A 22,003-nucleotide genomic window follows, 5' to 3' on the forward strand; every position below is an offset into this window, starting at 1 on the left:
TTTGTGTCAGTGCATGGCTAAAAATACAAAATGTTACCTTAGTGATAAGTATAGTAAACTTAATAAAATAGTATGAATAATAAAATAGTAAACCTAAGTAAAATTCTTATATTAAAGTCGCAATGAAATTGAAATGAAAAACTATATATATATTTTTTTAATATTGTGGTATTACTAACAAATGACTTATCTGTGAGCTTTATTATTTAAAAAAAATGTGTGTGTGCTCATAATCTTTAATCAAAAATGCAAATCTCATCCCCTCCTCAAAACGATCTCTCTTCACTTCCGGTCATAAGTATGGCAGGTGGGCGGGGTCCGGGAGAAGATCGCAGCGATTAGCAATTAGCAACACGACCCAACTTCAAACTATCCAGCCAGATCTCGATGGACAAATTCAAATCCAGCCCTTCCTTGTTTCATCTCAAAAGCCGTTTCATTCGGATATACGTCACCACGGGGAAAATAAGGCAATCGCTACTTCCGTCTCATGGCGACTTTAACCTTTTGCGACCATTTTGCATTAACTGTTGTATCAGCGTTGAAACAAGAACTGACATTATTTCAACCATATTTCAACTGTGATTTTTAAGCATTCTATTAACCTTTTGTGATCATTTTTTAGCATTAACTGTTGAATCTACGTTGAAACAAGAACTGACATTATTTCAACCAAATTTCAACGTTGATTTTTAAGCACTCTATTAACCTTTTGCAACCATCTAGCATTAACTGTTGTATCAACGTTGAAACAAAAACTGACATTATTTCAACCATATTTCAACTGTGATTTTTAAGCATTCTATTAACCTTTTGTGATCATTTTTTAATAAACTTTTTGCAATTATTTAGCATTAACGTTGTATCAACGTTGAAACAAGAACTGACATTATTTCAAGCATATTTCAAAGTTGATTTTTAGGCATTCTATTAACCTTTTGCGACCATTTAGCATTAACTGTTATATAAACATTGTTTTAACGTTGAAACAAAAACTGACATTATTTCAACCAAATTTCAACGTTGATTTTTAAGCGTTCTATTAAAGTCGCCATGAAATTGAAGAAGCAATTGTCTTATGTTCCCCGTGGTGACGTATATCAGAGTGAAACCACCTTCTGAAATGAAATAAGTCAGGGCTGGACTTGATTTCGTCAATCGAGAACTAAAGTTGGGTCATGTTGCTAATTGCTAATCGCTGCAAATTTCAGGGACCACGCCCACCTGCCATACCTCATGACCAGAAGTAAAGAGAGATTATTTGGAGGAGGGGACGGGATTTCCTTTTTTTTTTTAAATAAAAATTATGAGGGCACGTTAATTAAAATAATAATAATAATGAAACTTACAGATAAGTCATTTGTATAAAAAACAAAAAACACAATATTCCAAAACAAATTGTAGTTTTTCATTTTAATTTCATTGCGACTTTAACTTTTTTTGCGACCATTTAGCATTGAAACAAGAACTGACATTATTTCAACCAAATTTCAACATTGATTTTTAAGTATTATAATTAACCTTTTGCGACAATTTAGCATTAACTGTTGTATTAACATTGTTTTAACGTTAAAACAAGAACTGACATTATTTCAACCATATTTCAACGCTGAAGGTCGGCCTTAAGCCTGCTGGGATACCTTAACAAAGTGTAATAATGACTAAAATATACTACAATGCACAACACTTTACTACTTAAAGACTAAAGCATTGCTATCATGTTGATTGTGGGAGATATTTTAATTTCTAAGCTTGTGGAATTAATTCAGACATTCATCAGAACAAGTAAACAGCAATTTATTTGACAGAATATGTTACGGTAAAGTATATAAAATGATTATGCAGCAAACCAAATCACAAAAACCCATAAGAATAGGGCGATCACGTCTATTGACTGACAGACACCCGACGCTCCAATCGCAATCCAGAGACTTCCTTCCGCCGTCCAATCACGTCGCGCCTCCCTTTGGTAGGCGGGGTTTGGTGGGCTGATCTAAAGGGCCGCTCCGCTACGCTCGGGTTTCAGCTGGTCCGGGCGGAGTCCATGCGGGATAAAGGAATTAGACCAATTCAGTCCAGCTGAAGGTTTTTCACGCCGTTTAGCGACGACATCAGCCGCTCAACATGACCACGACGACCACCTTTCAAGGCATGGAGCCCGGTGCCAAAAACAGTTCCAGGTAAATGAACGAAACCGCGCTTTTATTGGGTCGAGCGGGCAGAACAAAAGAAACGCGGATATCAGAGCTGGAGGCGAGGATGATGAGGGTGAAGATGATGGATTGAGTCTTCCTCTCGATGTATGGATGCAGAATATGTGGATTTATCGGGTTTGGATGGATAAAGGGGTGAATTTACCCAGACTGTCTACCACCATCATCATCTCCATCATCCTCTTCCTCATGGCCATGAAGAGCCCATCCACCCTCATACAGATCTGAGATCAGCTCCAGGCAGATTACATAGTACAGGTTTGGCAGGTAAATGATCAGATGTCTGATGCATTAATGCGAATGTTGCCCAAACTTGAGCCAGTATAAAAGAATCTGGCTGGCAGATGTCCAGTATGACATCTCAACTGGGCTTTCAAAGGATTTGCTTTAAAGTTTACCTTTGCATTGTCTGATGCATTGTTCTCTCTTATGATCTTTTCTGTGAATAGTTTCTTTACTTTCTTTATTTTCATCAGATTAATCCAAGTCATATGACTATTCGGTGTCTAACCTCAAGGTCTGGCCCAAGTATACACGCTCCATTGTCCTTAAATGGCTGTTGATACTAAGGCTGAAGCTGTTGCATTGAATTTCTTCCAAGCAAGCAATGCATTTAACGGTCTGGCTGATGCACTTCATGATCCAACACACATTTTTGGATTTTTTTGGGGGTGTGTTGCTGTGTTTGTCCAGATATGAGATCATCTACAACTTTCAGATGATTGGGGTCTAGATGCATGAAATATGATTGGTGTTGCATTTAAATGAAGACATCCTGACATGCATCTTTGTGCAACACGTTGCCACCCTAAATCTTTTCTCAGGGTCTCTCCTGGAAAATGAAACCAAAGCAGTCATTTTCCCAGATTTAACCGTCCGTGTGTGTCTGGGGTTTTCCTCAATAGGACTGAAAATGAAAGAAATGTAGGTCAAGGCAGGACTTGGTTGTTTATCGGTCTGATTTAATGATCTTTTTTAGCATGGGGGATGGATTTTTAATGCCATGTGTCTCCTGTCGCTGTGTTTCATGGATGGGTGGGGTCTCGAGCAAAAGGCCTGCTCGGTTTGTCCCCCTGATGTGAGCTGGAGGTTTAGTCTGGTTAAGGCATTATCCGCTAAACCAGACAGCAGGTCAGCCGTGTGCTGGTTTATAATCTTACCGTACCGTCGATTTCTTTCACAATAGTAGAGGAGAGTCGCATGCGGACCGGGTTTGACCCTGACAGCTGCTGGGTGTCAGCTGGTCGCATCCTGCATTTCTGCGCGGGAGGGCGGGGTTGGGGGGTGTTGGGTGCAGCGTTTTGGTTTTTGAATGCATTGATTTTGGGCTTCTCCACCACATCAATCACAGGTCGTCTGCTATCCACGCAGGTTCTGCTACACCACGCATCCGCTCGGATCTGTTTAATGAATTAACATATGTGGTGTGACTGCAAACCATCCAACAGAGGAATCTGCATTTGCTGCGAGGTCGACTGTAGTCAGCTGCACGTGTGTGTGTGTAGACCCTCCTGTTTTGTGGTAATTGTGTTTGCAGGACAGATTAAGTAGGCTGTTTTAGATCAGGGGTGGACGGTGTAACCACAATCTTACTGACTGTTGTAGAATCAGACTACCTTTTAATATCACAGTTTATTGAATTCATGACATATTGTTTCTATTTTAATAAATTTTTTGATTTGTTAACACCAAGTACTTTCCTCATGGCCCTGCACAATATTGCATAGAAATGACATTGCAATAATTTGTCTACGGTATATATCGCGGTATGATGACTACTGGATGACTTGAAAAGCTTTGTTTAACTTCACTAGGGCTGTGCAATTAATCTTTTTTTATTTTTTATTCAAATTTTTGGTTCAAACAATTACAAAAACAAAATAATCTTGGTAAAACAAGTATTGTGTGATTAAAATTTTAATTGCGTGCTGGACCGATGTGTTTGTAAGGCACTTTGAAGGCACCACTCCTTTGACACGTGTAGCTAGGGCTGGGCAAAAAAAAACTATTTTTCGATTAATCGTTTTTTTAAACGTGGTCGATTCAGAATCGATTCTCAAAGAGCAGAATAGATTTTTTTTTCATTTTTTTTTCTGCTCGTAATCAAATTACTAGTCTTCTTCACTAGTCACCCTATTTTTTGCCCTACGCGATGTTACCAAGGAGCCAGTCGTTCTTTCATTCAGTGCTTAAAATGGCGGTTTTAGGTGCTTCATTGGCGTTGATACCACCTTCACATAAAAAGTAAGAGGTATGGATTGGAAGCATTTTAGATTTCGCAAGCAAGATGACAACGATAGTGTTGTGGCTTTTAATTTCTTTTTATTGATTACCCACTTGTAAACTTATGTTCACTCACTGTTATTTTTTTATTAATATAGTATTTGTATTAAATCTATATTCATTGAGTTGAATTGAGAATCGAGTATAAACTGACCCGAGAACCGGAATTGAAATCTAATCGATTTGATAGCTTGTGAATCGAAATGGAATCGATCTGGAACATCTGAATGGATACCAAGCCCTACGTGTAGCCCATTGCAACACTTACTTAATAAAAAGGTTAAATAAATGCATGAGTAATCATGATATATAATTGTGATTATGATTTTCACCCAAATAACCGTGATTACGATTTTCGACAAAATAATTGTGATTACGATTTTCGCCAGAATAGTTGTGATTTGGATTTTTACCAAAATAATTGTGATTACGATTTTCACCAAAATAATTGGGATTATGATTTTTTTTTTTACAAATTAATTGTGATTTTTGCGATATCACCAAAAATAATTGTTGTTTGCGATTTCACCAAAATAATTATTGCGGTTTCGGCAACTAATATTTGTGGCTGCGATTTCACCAAATTATTGTGGTTATGATTTTTACTATAATTGGGCAGTCCTAACAATTTTTTGAATATAGTATAACACACATACTATAACATTGGGGTGTAAATCACAACAGTTCATTGCGGTAAGATACAGTATCGCTTAACCCTGCCAGCAATGCAGGGCTCGAGAGTGCGACCAATTTGGTCGCACATGCGCGCTAATTTCTCAATGGTGCGCCTAAAAAAATTAGGGCGCACTAGTGCAACCAGTGAAAAAAGTTAGTCTTGAGCCCTGCGATGTGATATTTGCCGGTACGTAAAAATTTCTTTGCTGCAGTTACGATTAGATTAATTTATTGATACTTTAATACTACAAGCCTAGTTAAGCAGTTACATATTTAATAACTCATGAATGCAACCAAAATATATAACTTGAATGTTTAATTAAACTCCTAAAAAATGGCACAATCTCTGTCCCAACTGAGACATTTACAACAACAAATGAAGAAAAAAATTACACTTAATAAATAATGAATGATGGAAAAAGTCATAAAATCAAGCTTATGAGGGCAACAGAAAGTCTTTAGTGTTTCATTTGGGGCTGGCAAAGGTTTTCTGCCAATCTATTTATCCAATCCATTTTCCATATACAAAATATTTCCAGAGTCCAGTCCCACGGTTTGCATCCGATAGCAATCACAACGTCTTCTGCCTCTTTTGCTCTGTTATTCATTTGTTCGCTTTGGTGGAAATGCGTAGATGGCCATTACATAAAAAAAAAATACGTGGAGAGTATCAAAATAAAGTTACCTCATATTGATAGTTTATGTGGCATCATATCGCATTTTTTAAAATCGATGTATTGTTACACCCCTATTTAACATAGTATAAAATGATCTCCATATTCTGCAATGTTGATGCTAAAGCAATATATTTTGCAGCCCTATTTCCTAATGGTTGATCTCATTTGATTGATATAAATATGATTTATTTTGTGTTTTAATTTGAAACTGGATGGTCATAAAAATTATATTTATAACAAATGATTGTAGACACAATAGACATTAAATGTGTGTTATATTATGGTACAACCGGTGGTATCTGCAATGTGCCAGTCATGCCACTTGTGCTTTGCTTGTGTGTGTGCGTTTGTTGACTTGTGTGTTTCTGTTGATGGATGTCTTGTAGGGTTTTGTGTCCTCCTGGAGGAGCCTCTAATATTTCCTTTGGAACAGAGGAAGAGAAGCCGGTGCGCAAAAACAAGATGGCCTCCAGTATCTTTGCTGAACCTGACGACCCTCACGCTCATCGAAGGAACAACCCACCAAGTAAATACACACACAAACAAACATACACGCTCACACACAGAGATAAGCATGTAAATATACAGTTGTTTTTACGCTCACTACCCACATTCAACCACAGTTATGTCAGCGTGTTATTTGCATGGTCGTTTCCTGGACAAATATCTTTACTGTCCAGTAATTCAGGAAATGACTCAAGCGTTCCGCTGTGTGAAAGCACTGGACCACATGACATAGAGCACAAGAATGTGTGACATCATCATGATGCGTCCACTCCAGACAAACTCCTCTGCATTCATATCTGATGAGGGCTATAATAAAACATACAGAAGATAATGAAAAACTGTATAGCCCAATCTGATATGTTATATATATGAGCTTCTGTTTAGGGATCTTATAAGGGAGCTGCCTATGTAGACGGCAGTGAATCTCATTAGATTTGTAACAGAGCCTATGTGTTGAGTTATGACAGGACAGGTTTTATTTCTCAGATTTGACTATTGTGATTTATATCTGTATTTTAAATGCAGGAATGCTGTGTTAAGTAATCAGAAAAGACCATCTACACTTACGCTTTTGCTTTGATTTTGAGATCTCAGACTCATCTCATGTCAAAACATTTAAAAAACACACACGAAGGTTTTATTAAACGTCTTAAAGGTACAGTGTGTTAATTTTAGGAGGATCTTCTGACAGAAATGCAATATAATTTAAATAACTATGTTTTCAGGGGTGTATAAAGACCTTACATAATGAACTGTATTGTTTTTATTACCTTAATATGAGCCGTTTTTTATCTACATACACAGCTGGTCCCCTTACATGGAAGTCGTCGTTTTGCGCTGCCATGTTTCTACAGAACCGTATTTTCTGGAGTACAAGTCGCTCCGGAGTATAAGCCGTATCTTTCAAAAATCCGTCAATAAGACAAAATTTCATATAAGTCGCAGTGGACTATACGTCACGTTTCTTTAGAAAATTATTTCACAAAATCCAAGCCGAAGAACAGACATTAAAAGGCAAGTTATTCAACTAAACAATAGCAGACAGAACAGCAGGCTGAATAGATGTCTGTACGTTAATGTAATATTATCAGTTATTTAAATGATCAACCATAGCATACAGAACTTACCTGGAAGGTTGAATAGGTTAAATTAACCGAAAAAGCTTGAAGTTTGCATACTCGTCATTCCACATTACTGAATCCATTGAATTACATGAATACAGAAGCAGCATATAGCGCACTCTCGCAGCTGTAGACGGTAATTGTTGTCTGTTGGCTCACAAATGTCAAAATTAATTTATACAGACTTACAAAGCGCACCTGACTATAAGACACAGCACCAGCCAAGTTATGAAAAAAAAACGTGGCTTATAGTCCGAAAAATACGGTAGCCCTTAACGGACAAATCACTCTACAGAACGCGTCACTGTTGTCCAAGACGATGACATGTTTGTCCTATGTCTGCTACCGTAGCTTCACTATGTGTTTTTGAAAGGGAGGGGTGAGTGGTGGACTGAGCCTTTGGTTGCAATTCCAAACCTCACCGCTAGTGGCCACTAAAATCTACACATGCATCTTTAAGGTCATGTGACAACATTATAGCATGCTGCCGTTTTTAATATTTATCTTTATACAGTATACTTTTCATTACATATATTATAGGGAAAAAATCATATTGTAGTAAGCTAGTCTGTGGTCATAAACCCATGCACACTGACTACTGAGAATTAGGAATCAGATTGAAGATTGTAGTTTTGAAGTTGAAGTTGTTTTTTGTGTGTGTATGAATCAGACGGTCTCTAGGGATAAGAGTCTCATAATTGTAAAAGTCTCACCCTGAAGTTTCCGCTCTCACTGACGGGAAGTTCAGTGTGTCAGACGGGATGCAGTTGGGGTTCATGGAAGTGCTTTTGCCGTCTCCATTGTCCATTTAACACGACAACAATGTAGTGAAAAACTGAAATGTTTACAGATGACAGATTACATGGTTATCTTATTAGATAAAGGTTTACATGGATCCATGAAGATATCCAGTAGGTGGCGACGTTACTTTATAAAGAAACACTATACACCTGCACACATACGCATTCTGCTACAGAGCAATAATAATCAAGATGGTGAAATTGTCAAGCAGTTTTGTTTAGACGGAAGATGAGAGAGATATATTACTGCAAGTGACAATGAATTATAAAGCGGTGTAATTTTGTAAACTTTGTTGAAGCGTTAATAAACTCAGTATATTGAGCAGCACAAACACAGTCATGTTGTTATTTTAGTTATTCTTGCGCATGACTATTTACGTAGTTTACACAGAGACGTAGTTTCGTTGCGATACAATGCAGTTTCGATCATTTCCGCTAGTGATGCAATATTTGCCGGTACATCAAACGTTTCTTTGGTTCAATTATGATTCGATTCATTTATTGATACTTTGATATGACGAGCCTAGTTAAGCAGTTACATTTTAATAACTCACGAATTCAACCAAAATATATAACAAACATTTAATTAAACTCTGTCCCAATTGGGACATTTACAACAACAAACTAAGAAAAAAATGTACTTTTTTAAAATAAAGAAAAATAAATTATGAGAGAAAGAAGTCGCATAAAAATCAAGCTTAAGATGGCAACAGTCAAAGTCTTTAGGGTTTCAGCTGTGCTGCCAATCTGTTCGTCCAATACATTTTCAAAATGCAAAATATTTCCAAACCCATGATTTGTGTCCGATAGCAGTCACAACATCATCTGCCGTTTTTGCTGCTACAGCCGCTTTGTTGCTGCATCGCATTCACTTGCTGACACTAGCACACGAAAATAAACAAAAATGCGCACTTTGGTGAAAATGTGTAGATGGACGTTACATCAAGGAATAAGGATGCGGAGAGTGTCAAAATAAAGGTACCTTATATCGATGTGTTGTATCATTCAAAATTTAAGCAATGCATCGATCCATATCAATGTATTGTTAGACCCCTCAGGGTTTCCCGCAGCACTTTGCAGTTTGGGTGGCCCGCCTAAGCTGGGAAACCCTATCGCCTTAACTAGGTCGTCCAAAACATTAAAATAAAAATGTGGCTGCACAAAAGGCCTCAAGTGCATCTCGGAGAATAGTGCGGGCGCATTTCACACCGCGAGCGTGCACGTGCGCCACGCGGCTGAAATGGTCCGTCACTGTCTGGAGGATAGTCATTGATAAAATGCGTGTCCGTGTAATTGGACTTATGTTTTGGGTTTATATAAGCCTGTTATTGTATTAGTCAAGTTCTTGCAAATTTAAAGAAAGTTAGCTGGCGATTTTGTTGTTTCAGCAACCTGCTAGCTAGGTTTCATGTGCCTTTTGATTCGATATAATTGTTGAGCGCTCTTGCTCACGTTATTTATGTGCATTATTTAGATACTACAGTACATACACTCCTTTAAAGGAATAGTCTACTCATTTTCAATATTAAAATATGTTATTACCTTAACTAAGAATTGTTGATACATCCCTCTGTCATCTGTGTGCGTGCACGTAAGCACTGGAGCGCGCTGCGACGCTACGATAGCATTTAGCTTAGCCCCATTCATTCAATGGTACCATTTAGAGATAAAGTTAGAAGTGACCAAACACATCAACGTTTTTCCTATTTAAGACGAGTAGTTATACGAGCAAGTTTGGTGGTACAAAATAAAACGTAGCGCTTTTCTAAGCGGATTTAAAAGAGGAACTATATTTTATGGCGTAAAAGCACTTTTGGGAGTACTTTGACTCGCCTGAAAAGTCCGCTCCCCTTCTCACTCTCATAATGGGAGAGGGAGGGTGTTACTGCGCCGAGTCGAAGTACTCCCAAAAGTGCTATTACGCCATAAAATATAGTTCCTCTTTTAAATCCGCTTAGAAAAGCGCTACATTTTATTTTGTACCACCAAACTTGCTCGTATAACTACTCGTCTTAAATAGGAAAAACGTTGATGTGTTTGGTCACTTCTAACTTTATCTCTGATTGGTACCATTGAATGAATGGGGCTAAGCTAAATGCTATCGAAGCGTCGCAGCGCGCTCCAGCGCTTACGTGCACGCACACAGATGACAGAGGGATGTATCAACTCTTCTTAGTTAAGGTAATAACATATTTTAATATTGAAAATGAGTAGACTATTCCTTTAAGATAATGTAAATATTAGTGGGAAATAATAGGCGCCATCTATCGTCGTTTGCCAGACGTTCTACAACATCTGCTTTAGTTTGTGTTTATTAACCCTTTAGTTTCACTTCATCACGCAGCTATTCCCATTACAGGTATCTGTTAAAAACATTTAATTCATTAAAAATCTAGTATGTTTTCATTTTCTGTCATAGTTTCTTCAAAATTAAGATTTAAAATATTTTTATTGAAAACACTCAAATAACTTTCATTATGACGCGTACGTTCCTTTGATTGCCACGCCCGGCCCCGCCCAACCCCTACCACCTTTACTAACACATTTTCTGCGGGAAACCCTGTCCCTATTAACTACACCAAAATGCCGTTATTGTGTAAACAAACTTTCCTGTTTGTGGTTAAAACCCTCAGTTTCCTTTGTAGTTGTATTGTTATTGTAAAATGGGTGTGTACGTCGTCAAACTAAAGCACAAGCAAGATCTTTATTCATCGAAGAGGGTTGTTGATGGGCATATATTTGAGCACTCATGCACTTAATAAAACTGTGTTTCTAAACAGACTGTCTGTCCCCAGATTTCATTCGGACTGCTGGTTTTGTTTTTTTGACTCACAATGAAATGAAAGTTTGTGTTGTTATCTCTAGGTTAGGGGTGTATATAATCTGTGTAAGTGTATTGAATGTTGTGTGTCCTGACAGCTGGAGAAGCGTCTGGGGTTTTGTGTGGAGAACCGTCGGCTCCTCTCAGACGGTGCCAACCTGCCATCGTCTATGATAATGGAGTTCCTGGCGACCGTCAAGCCAACAACGTAAGTTCACCAACATCTCTGATTTATGAGTCACTACTGACTTCAGGTCAGCTCATAGAGGTGTACAGCACTGTGTGGTTACAGTAAACCGTTAAAGTCATATTTAACTCATACAGGCGTTCGGTGTTTACTGTATCTGTGTCTAAAATAACACGGCCGGCTGGGTGGGGTAAAAACTAACAGCCGCGCACAAAACATTATATATGCCACAGCTGTTTTGGGGTCAGTTTAAGCTCATGTTGACAGACTGTTCATATGTCCTTCAGGGGAAGTTCTTGATGATTTTCATCCTGTTTGGTTTTAGATGAGAATTTTTACCGGCTTTTGTTTTTCACGTGTGTTGAACATCAAATCAAGTCATTTTAAAGCTGTCTGTTTTCTGACTTTGATTTATAGCTTAAAATTGAGTGCTTTATTTCTCTAATAAATGTGTCTGGTCTTATTAAAGTGATAGTTCACCTCAAAATAAAAAAATGTCATTTACTCGCCCTTAAGTTGTTACAAATTTAAGACATTTTTATTTTTCTGATGAAAGCAAATTAAGATATTTTAAGCAATGTTTGTAACCAAGCTGATCTAGGGCACCATTGACTTGCTTAGTATTAAAAAATACCATGGTTTGTCTCCATAGTAGGAAAAACCAATACCATGGAAGTCAATGGTGCCCCAGATCTGTTTGATTACAAACATTATTCTGATGAACACAAATTAAGATATTTTGAGCAATGTTTGTAACCAAGCAGGTCTATGGAACCATTAACTTCTATAGTATAAAAATAATGCCATGGTTGATTTTTATAGTAGGAAAAGCAATACCATGGAAGTCAATGGTGCCCCAGATCTGTTTGATTGCAAACATTATTCTGATGAACACACATTTAGATATATTGAGCAATTATTGTAACCAAGCAGATGTATGGCACCATTGACTTCCATAGTGTGAAAAGTAATACCATGGTTGATTTTGATGGTAGGAAAAGCAGTACCGCAATACCATGGAAGTCAATGGTGCCCCAGGTCTGTTTGATTACAAACACTATTCTGATGAACACAAATTAAGATATTTTGACTAATGTTTGTAACCAAGCAGATCTATGGCACCATTGACTGCCATAGTATGAAAAATAATACCATGGTTAATTTTATAGTAGAAAAAAAACTAACATGGAAGTCAATGGTGCCCCAGATCTGTTGGATAACAAACAATATTGTGATGAACACAAATTAAGACATTTTAAGCAATTCTTTTAACCAAGCAGATCTTGGGCGCAGATCTGGACTTGTGTAGTAAGAAACATAATACCATGGAAGTCAATGGTGCCTCAGATCTGTTTGATAACAAACATTATTCTGATGAACATGTTTGTTATCATGAAGATATTTTGAGCAATGTTTGTAATCAAACAGATCTATGGCACCATTGACTTCCATAGTATGAAATATAATACCATGGTTGATTTCCATAGTAGGAAAACCAATACTATGGAAGTCAATTGTGACCCAGATCTGTTTGATTACAAAGACTATTTTGATGAACACAAATGAAGATATTTTGAGCAATGTTTGTTATCAAGTAGATCTATGGCAACATTGACTTCCATAGTATGAAATATAATACCATGGTTGATTTCCATAGTACAAAAAACAATACCATGGAAGTCAATGGTGCCCCAGATCTGTTTGATTACAAATATTATTCTGATAAACACAAATTAAGATATTTTAAGCAATTCTTGTAACCAAGCAGATCTGGGGCACAATTGACTTGCGTAGTAGGAAACATAATACCATTGAAGTCTATGGGCCCCAGATCTGTTTGATTGCAAACATTATTCTGATGAACACAAATGAAGATATTTTGAGCAAAGAAATTTGAAACCACTTGAGGGTCATTAAATGAGGACAGAATTTTTATCTTTGGTTGAAATATCCCTTCAAAAACTATTCATCAGTGCATATTATTATAAAAGAGAAAAATCTGACTTTTTCCATGTTTAAGTGCTATATTTGTGTCCCCAGTGCTTCTATCAACCTAGAAAGTGTAAAAAAAACAGTAACTTAGTTTTGGTAAACCATTCTCTGCAAGCATTTGAAAAAATAAGTAATTTGCCGCCTCTTGTGATGTCAGAAGGGGATCTTATTACAATAATATTGATAGCATAACTGAGTTTCAATTTCAACAAACCATCATCATTGTGATAAGTGTTTGCATTTCATCAGCTCATTTGCATTTTAAAGGACACACCCAAAAAACAGCACATTTTTGCTCACCTACAAAGTGACAATTTTAACATAATAAATTATCTAGATAGTATTTTGAGCTAAAACTTCACATATGTACTCTGGGGACACCAAAGATTTATTCGACATCTTAAAAACGTCTTGTGAAATCTTCCCTTTAAAATTTTTGTTTTATGTATGTAATAATTTCTCTGCTGATGTTGTAATGACAGAAAACATTTATATGATTTAATAACATCTGAACCCAGCATGAAATTTTGCATTTAAAAGACGTCTAATAAACATCCAAACACATTTTATCAAAGATGTCTGAACTAAGGCAAAATTTGGGCTTTCAGTGAAACTTAAATGGACATCTAACCATAGCACAAAAATAAATAAATGAAAGCAAACACCTTTTAATCACTGTTGACTTTGCTTACATGATTAGATATCAAACATCTCATGGTTTATTTAGGCAAAAACGTCACATAAACAAATTCCAAAGTTTATTTTGGCCAGAAGTAAGTTACACCTAGCCTATATCGGGTGGGTCTATAGTTAATAGTTAAACTAGATGGTGAAATGTTGACTATTGCTTGCTGAACACCTCTCTTCATGAAGTATAAATAATAAATAACCAGTTTCATTCATAAATGTGCTTTTTTTCCATTGTAAATCACATCATTTTATGTTTTCAAGAGGTTTAATACTTCAGTCACGTTTACAAACTCTCTGTGTGTGTTTGTTTATATAAAGATGTCTAATGATCTCGTCTGCTCTCGTTTTGCAGGATCAAAATGACCATGAAGAGGACAACATCGGTAAGAATCATTTTACTCTTGTACACATATATCAGTATTTGGTTGTAATCGTCCTCAGAAATGCAGTACTTTAGATGCATCTCTCTCTCTCTCTCTTGATTGCATGACTTGTGTTTGTTAAAATGCTGCTGGTGAAACTTTGCATTAGTTCTGGAATTTTCCCTTTTAATGAGAATATTCCATGATTCCATGTCTGCTGGCCGGAACGCCGGTCTGCTCTTCTCATTGAGAACAGCTGTAGAAACACTGAATTCATATTTGAAATGACTGATTTCTTATGAAAATCTCTCATCATATCTCATCCCCGTGGAGAGCAGAGTTCAGGATGAGTTGTTAACGTACTGTCTTGTTAATACATGGAGTCGCGTTATTACTTTAAATAAAGAAGGGTTTGTTTAAGAGTCCTGCTCTAAAGTGCGCATTTAGATACTGTAAATATATTTTTCACTGATGTGGTCTGAGGAGTTTGGCTCTTTACCAGTAAACAAGGAGTTTTTAACACAATCTTACTTCAGCTGAGATATACACACACATTGTGGATTAATGAAGTTTGTTTTTTAATTGTTTATAAAAAGGACTTCTAAAGAAAGTACCATATTGTCCCGAATATCAGACAACTTTTTTTTCACCGAAATGACTCTCAATATATGGAGGACAAAACTTGACTTGTGTAAATAAATAAATGTAGAAATACATAAATAAACAAATGTAGAAATAAATAAATGCAGAGATAAGTATTTAATTAAATGCAGAAAGAAATAAAATGCAGACATAAATAATTAAATATATTGTTTTTTAGGAGCATGCGTCAATCTGTAGCAAAGTCCACCATATGTAAGGACTGTATGTAGTGGATTCCAGCCACAACGATCCTTTTAACGTCCCTCCAGAAAAACATGATTATGCGATTGCATGATTCAACACATAATCAGTCAAAGTCCATATATTTATGCGAGGGTCAATTTTTTTTAAAATACACCACACTTTTGCAGCATAAATTGCAGATTTCCATGCACAAAATATGCAGGGCTTGCGTGATTTCATAATCCCCGCATTTTCGTAGCAAAATCTTAGCAGAAAGTAATTTTTTTTGCATTTACTTCACACAAACGCGACATGATTATGTGACATGAACATCATTGAAAAGCTGCAGTTTTTGCAAGTTCCCCCAATTTCATTGCATAAAATTGCATAAATATCATGCATATTCCATTGCATTTTTTAAGAAAACGTGCCGCAAGATCAAGGATTTTTGCCCCCAACAATCACAAAAAGCCTCTGCATTTTTCTGGAAGACCTGTTTTTAACCAATCATGTATTGAGAGAGGTTAGGAGGATCGCCTACCTTATTAACATATGGACACAGAAATACATAAATAAATAAATGTAGAAATGCGGTGCAAAAATAATTAAATTAAAAGTTGATATTTTGAGTTTTTTTTATGTCTGCTTTTATTTAATAATTTGTCTGCATTTATTTATTTCTGCATTTAATTAATTCATTACTTATTTATTTTTGCATTTGTATATTTATTTATTTATTTATTTAATTATTTCTGTTTATTTATGTATTTATTAATTAATGTACACTTATAAATAAATTAGTAAATACATTTTTGTCCTCCATATCAATAAATAATGTCATCTTATATTCATGCTCTAGACTGTACAACCGCAAAAATGCGGTAGATGGCGCCAAATACACATAAACAAGTTCACCTGGATTGAAGCAAGCGGTTTAGGTTTCCAGTAAGGCAGACTTCTACTGTTAATGAAATATTAATAGGCTACATGTTTTTCACAATGAGATGGACAACCTAAGCTAATTGCTATTAAATACAGATTGACTGTAGGTTATATATGGTATTGTATGCCATTTGAAAAGCATTAAAGAATGTGGGGAACCAAACTCGTCCCCTTTGACTTATAAAAAGCATTTTCTTTAATAAAGACAGAGTTGGTCTTCAAAAAGTTAAAAGGTAGACTTTGAAAAGGGGGAGTCGTCTTATAATCAGTGTCAGTCTGATTTATGATCTACAGATGTAATGGTATAAAAGCTGTTACTGGGACAATAACCTTTGTAGACATTTGGTACGGATATGTTTCTTTGAAGTATTAATATGTACACACAGGTGTAGTTTTTGAAAGTTACCGCCCCAGTGAAAGCTTTTGAATCTTTTATTCTGAGATAGCTATACAGTGTTTCTGAAGCGTTGCATTAATAGCAGGATAAAGGTTCAAATCAATTTTTATGATGGTTACATTCTTTTATTTGGCATAAACCTTTATCCAAAGTGATGTACAAATGAGGAAGAAGCAGTAAGTGTAGTCTGTAAGGTTGCTGAAAGATGAACAACACAGAATAAGAGTCTGTTTTTGTTTAGTAAGTTTAAACGGATGATGGGTATTAGTTCAGGTGAATGTTGAGCAGGTGTCACAGATCTGATGGAGACTGATAGATTGATTTGGTGCTTGTTGTGATGAAATAACCGAACATCAGAATCACAGCCTGCCATAATCAGATATTACACAAGACATCTTAAACTTAGGATTTGTGTTACTATAAAGAGGCTTTAATATTCAAGATTAAGCCCTGATGGGACTGTGATCTGTCTACCAGTAATGGATGTTGTTTCTGGCACTGTTGATCTCTCTCTATCTTAAAGTATTATTTTATGTCTAATCTAATAATATTAATAGCGGTCTGTAAAGAAGCAGACTCGGTCTGAAGCGCTGACAGTCTTCATGCTCTTCATATGTTTTATAGTCAAACGCACAAAGCCAAAATAATTTGGATTAGTGTATTGGGCTTTGCAATAATAAATATCAGTGCTACTGTCATAAATATTTACAGATTGTATAATGTATAATATTCTTCCTAATTGTTTTACTTTAATAAATTAATATTGAATAAATACCCATATAAATACCCAAGGCAACCCTGATTCCCCACATTCTTTAATGCTTTTCATATGGCATACAATACCATATATAACCTACAGTCCGTCTGAATTTAATAACAATTAGCCCAGGCGGTCAATCTTATTGTATAAAAAATATGAAGCCTTCTAATATTTCATTAGAAGTCTCTTGCTGCTTTCTCTAAAATGATTTCTGTTTGCTTCTGGTTTTGTGTGTACATTTCTTTCTGTTTGTTTACCATTAATCTGCCAGGGACTGCATATAAAATTTAGCCAGAATGGCTAAAACCTGCTCATTTACATACTTGTTTCTTGTGTTAATTAATGTGCATTGTACTCTTTTGTAAATAAAAAATAAAAAGTCTTCCTTACTGTAAATTACTTTAGTTTATCAGGTTGCATTAATCCAAGTGAACTTGTTTGTGTATTTGGCTCCACCTACTGCATTTTTGTAAGTGTACAGTGTGATTGACTTAAAATCGTCAAAGCTTGAATGTTAAACCACATTGTTTATTGAAAGGCATTTTGGTAAAAAAAGTCAGCTTAGGGGCTGTCCACATGGAGACGCGTATCACCGTATACGTATAAATTTGTTATCGTATTGGCGTTTCATCCACACGGATCCGGCGTTTTGGGAGACTGAATCCGCTAATTTTTGAAACCGGGTCCTAAATTGGATAAATCTGAAACCGACACCCTTGCGGTTTCGTCTGTACAGCCAATCCGTATATTTTGTGAAGCGAAAACGTGATCACATCACGTGTCGGAAGCGTCACACGTAACAGCAACAACAATAACGGCGGACAACGTGATTGTGTTTGTGCTACAGAAGCTACTAAAGCCTACTAGCTTTATTACAGCTAAATCTATTACTTCTATGCAATTGTGGTGACCAACAAGCGATAATGGACAACACCATACGTTGGTTATGCGCATGCTCAAAGTCTTCTTCTCCGTGTATAGTGTATATCTGTGGCAGAATTACAGCGCCCCATACTGGTCCGGCATATATACTACTCTGCTTTCAGTCGGTTTCAGTGGTTTCGTGTTGATGGATTATTTTTTTAGAGCAAGGAAAAAAAATGATTGGATAGGGAATGCACCGACTTCGTGTGGACATAGCCATATATTCAATAAGGACAATATGGGTATTAGGGATGCATAACGATTAATCGCGATTAATCTATAACAAAATGCAAGTTTTTGTTTACATCATATATGTGTGTGAACTGTGTATAATAACTTTGTATAGATAAATGCACACACATGCATGTATATATTTAAAAAATGTTTGCATGTGTATATACATGTGTATATTTATGAATAATTTATATTATATATGAATATAAATAATTAATATATAAATATATATTTTTCTTAAAATTATACATGCATGTGTGCATATTAATACATAATTATTATACACAGTTCTCTCGGGTCAGTTTTATTGTAAAAGTTTATAAAACATTCATCCTTCTGACCAATAACGCTACCATTTTTTCTACTTTTTGTTTATAGACAGATTTAATGACAAAAATGTGCATAATTAAAAAGGGAGTTTGTTTTAATGATTTTTGCCATAAATAAAACTAAAAACACATCATACACTTTTAATTATTTCTTAAAAATATATTTTTACAACAATTTTGCTATTATTTTGTAAAAAGTGTAAAATGTTTGGACAGATCTTGCTGCTTTTACACTATTTTGACCAGCAGGTGTCGTCAGCGTGTATGCTGTTTCCAACACTTCGAAAAACTGAATCAATTTACAAAGTAATTGGTTCAATTGATTCAAAGTTTTTCCCATTACTGTTGTACTAGCAGTGTAAAGGATGGGTTTGAATCCCATTGAACAAACATACTGATAAAATATAGATAGTCTGAATGCACTGTAAGTTGCTTTGGATAAACATATCTGCCAAATGCATGACTGACAATTTTAAAAATATTAATAATTATTTAATAAAAACTTAAAACATTAAAGGTTAATGTCAAAAATTAAGTGATTACCGTATTTGAATTGAATAATTGGTTTTGAGTCTTTTTGTTAGCCTGGGTGCCAGCCCATCTTAGCCCCGCCCACAAGGGCAATGTCAGGCTAAGTTTTTGTGGTGTATGCCAGGGTTTCTCAAACTGGGGTTTGTAAAGCCCTAGTGGTTCGCAGGGGAATTGCAGGGGGTTAGTGGGTTAATAAAAATAATTACAATTAAATGTAAATAAATAATTTAAAAATCTAACCATTTAAATTAAATAATACGCTTATTAATAGAAAAATGATTAGTTTAATCTGAATGTCATGTGACCATTTCACAACACTACAATATATCAGAAAACTGAGAACTTGCATACGTTTTGAATACTTCTGATAAAACCTTGAAAATGGAAGAAAAATAAATGTTTTTGAGGTTAAACATTAAATTTAATTTTTGAAATACTTACTTAAAATCTCAGGAGGTACTTATAATTTTGGTCAAGGTGGTTTGGCTGACAAATTGTTTGAAAACCCCTAGGGCCTCATTTATAAAATGCTACGTAGAAACCATCCTACATTTGATATCGCATCATTTTTCAAAAATGCGTTTGTGTGATTCATAAAACGAACGTATGCACAGAAAACGCGGGTACCCATTGTTGTTGTGCGCATCTGAGCAGTTTGAGATCTCAGCCTTTAAACGATGCCTATTAATGTCATTGACAAGTGCTCTTTTATATATCAATGTTTAAATAATTTTCGATCAGCAAGAATGGCTTATATTTTAAAAACCTGCAGCAATTAGACAAGCAAAAGTGCGTACGTCTGCTCAGACCCCGACGTGGCGCAAAGCACTTTTTCATGTAAAAGACCGGTTTTAAAAAATGGACTTTGCTGTGGATTTTTGCGTTTATAAATAAGGGCCCCATTGTATAGAAATATTTTTGTTTTTGGTTGTGCTAAGCCTCATCTTGTTCTAACCATTTTCACGCCCGTATGTGTTTGTTTCAGAAGAAGCCCCGGAGCAGAAAGACGCCGCCGCACAACCTTCTGCCCCCTCGGCACCCGCCGGTCTCCCCTCCGGCCGGAGGAACCCACCCGGTGGCAAATCCAGTCTGATCCTGGGCTGAAACGGCCTTCATTGAACTTTCTTTGCTCTATCTGTATTTCTCTCTCTTTTTTTAAGGAACTTCTTCCTTCACTCTTATCGTGAGCCATGGAAACTTTCGTCCTCCACCGTCTTTTCATTTTTCTATTGCGAAACAAGAGAAGTGATCGTTGACAGAAGCACTTTATGTAAGAAGTCCGTTTCAGTCGCTCCTGCAGGAATTCAAGGCATGAGAGATTCAGATCGACTTTTAATCTGCCCTGGTGTAAATCATTGAAGGACAAAAAAAAGATTTGTTGCGCAAAATTTCTAAGTACAAATAAAGATTGATATGAATTTCACTGTGCTTGTTTTATGTGAGATTGTGTTTGTATCATTGTGAAATGTATGGAGACTTTAAAGTTGGCATGATACAGAAATTAAATCAGATTCCCATGTTGACATTTTTCTGAGTGAAATAAAATATTGACTGACTTGACTTTATTCATTAGGATTTACCAGTTTATCAAAAGTGTAATAAATGTCATAAAAAGTAGTTGCATTCTTCTGACCGGTGCAGTTTGACAGAGATTGAGACTGAAGTGTCAAAACTACACTGGAGGAGAAAAGAAAAAGAAAAGCTAAAGGTTTTATTACATAAGTATATATGAAGATATACTGGCTCATCATCAGAGAATTGCAAATATGATTTCTGATACTCAATTAACCTTGTTTTAATAAATTCAGCAGTGGTTATTTCATGACCAGGGAATCTTACTTTGTCTATTTAGTTTGGCATCATTTGTTGTTTTGCTCTTTTCAAACAGTATTTTAAACCCTTGTCCGTAGTCTAAAAAATATTTTTCTCTAAAATAGTGTGTTGAATGCTCTAGTACGTGAATTTTTAATATTTATGTAATTCCTATAAAACTTACCACATTTGTCAAACATGCAATAATGTCCTGCAATAATGATCGCGTAACTAGAACATCGCAGGTCTTGTTTTATTAGCATAAAGTTGCCATCCATACGGCAAAAATAAATTTCTCTGACCAAAAATGTTTTAAATGTATGCTAAATACATTTTGCAGAATTGAAAGCTTAACCCTTTAACTGCCACACCAAAAAAAGGCATTTGAATTTTTTTTGGCATTTCTTATCTTCTTACACTGAAAAAAATTAGTCATTGAATGTAATAAATTTTTTTAAGGTAAGTGGTTGCAATCAATTTATTTAAGCTACATTTAAACAAATGTTTTATATTTTATTTGACTTTACTAATCTTTTTTGTTTAAATGTAGCTTAAATAAATTGATTGCAACCACTTACCTTAAAAAAATTGATTAAGTTCAATGAATAATTTTTTTCAGTGTATGTCGCTAGTTAACAAACTCAATGCATTTTTTTTCAACACATCCCATAATATTTTAAATCTCAGCCTCTACCAAATGGTTGATATGTCACGTAAAGGAATTCATACATGCTATCGAAATCAGAAAATATGAACTATAATAAAAAAAATTTTAAAACATAATCAAAATAAAATAGTTTTGTATATTAAATATTTTTTATTTATTGAAGTTTAAAATATTTCAGGTTTTCATTTTAACTCCAGAAATTACGGAGCCCCTAAAAAAATTGTTTAGTTTCGTGTGCACACGTGAAAACAAAA

General features: G+C 35.6%; 1 protein-coding gene across 1 annotated transcript; it reads left to right on the forward strand.

Moving 5' to 3' along the window:
* Positions 1-1,993: 1,993 nt before the first annotated feature.
* LOC129436779 (jupiter microtubule associated homolog 1) lies at positions 1,994-20,693 on the forward strand. Its single transcript, XM_055195035.2, has 5 exons — positions 1,994-2,180; positions 6,235-6,374; positions 11,196-11,305; positions 14,319-14,349; positions 20,256-20,693. Exons 1-5 carry the CDS (start codon positions 2,125-2,127, stop codon positions 20,372-20,374), a joined length of 456 nt encoding a protein of 151 aa, XP_055051010.1. The 5' UTR covers positions 1,994-2,124; the 3' UTR covers positions 20,375-20,693.
* The last annotated feature ends 1,310 nt before the right edge of the window (positions 20,694-22,003 follow it).

The sequence above is a fragment of the Misgurnus anguillicaudatus genome, unplaced genomic scaffold (genome assembly GCF_027580225.2).
Source record: "Misgurnus anguillicaudatus unplaced genomic scaffold, ASM2758022v2 HiC_scaffold_29, whole genome shotgun sequence".
In the NCBI taxonomy this organism is placed as follows: domain Eukaryota; kingdom Metazoa; phylum Chordata; class Actinopteri; order Cypriniformes; family Cobitidae; genus Misgurnus; species Misgurnus anguillicaudatus.

Coding starts and splice junctions, on each gene's coding strand:
- LOC129436779 (XM_055195035.2), top strand. CDS start 2,125: ATGACCACGACGACCACCTTTCAAGGCATGGAGCCCGGTGCCAAAAAC. Junction 11,306..14,318: donor GCGACCGTCAAGCCAACAAC/GTAAGTTCACCA, acceptor CTCGTTTTGCAG/GATCAAAATGACCATGAAGA. Junction 14,350..20,255: donor CCATGAAGAGGACAACATCG/GTAAGAATCATT, acceptor TGTTTGTTTCAG/AAGAAGCCCCGGAGCAGAAA.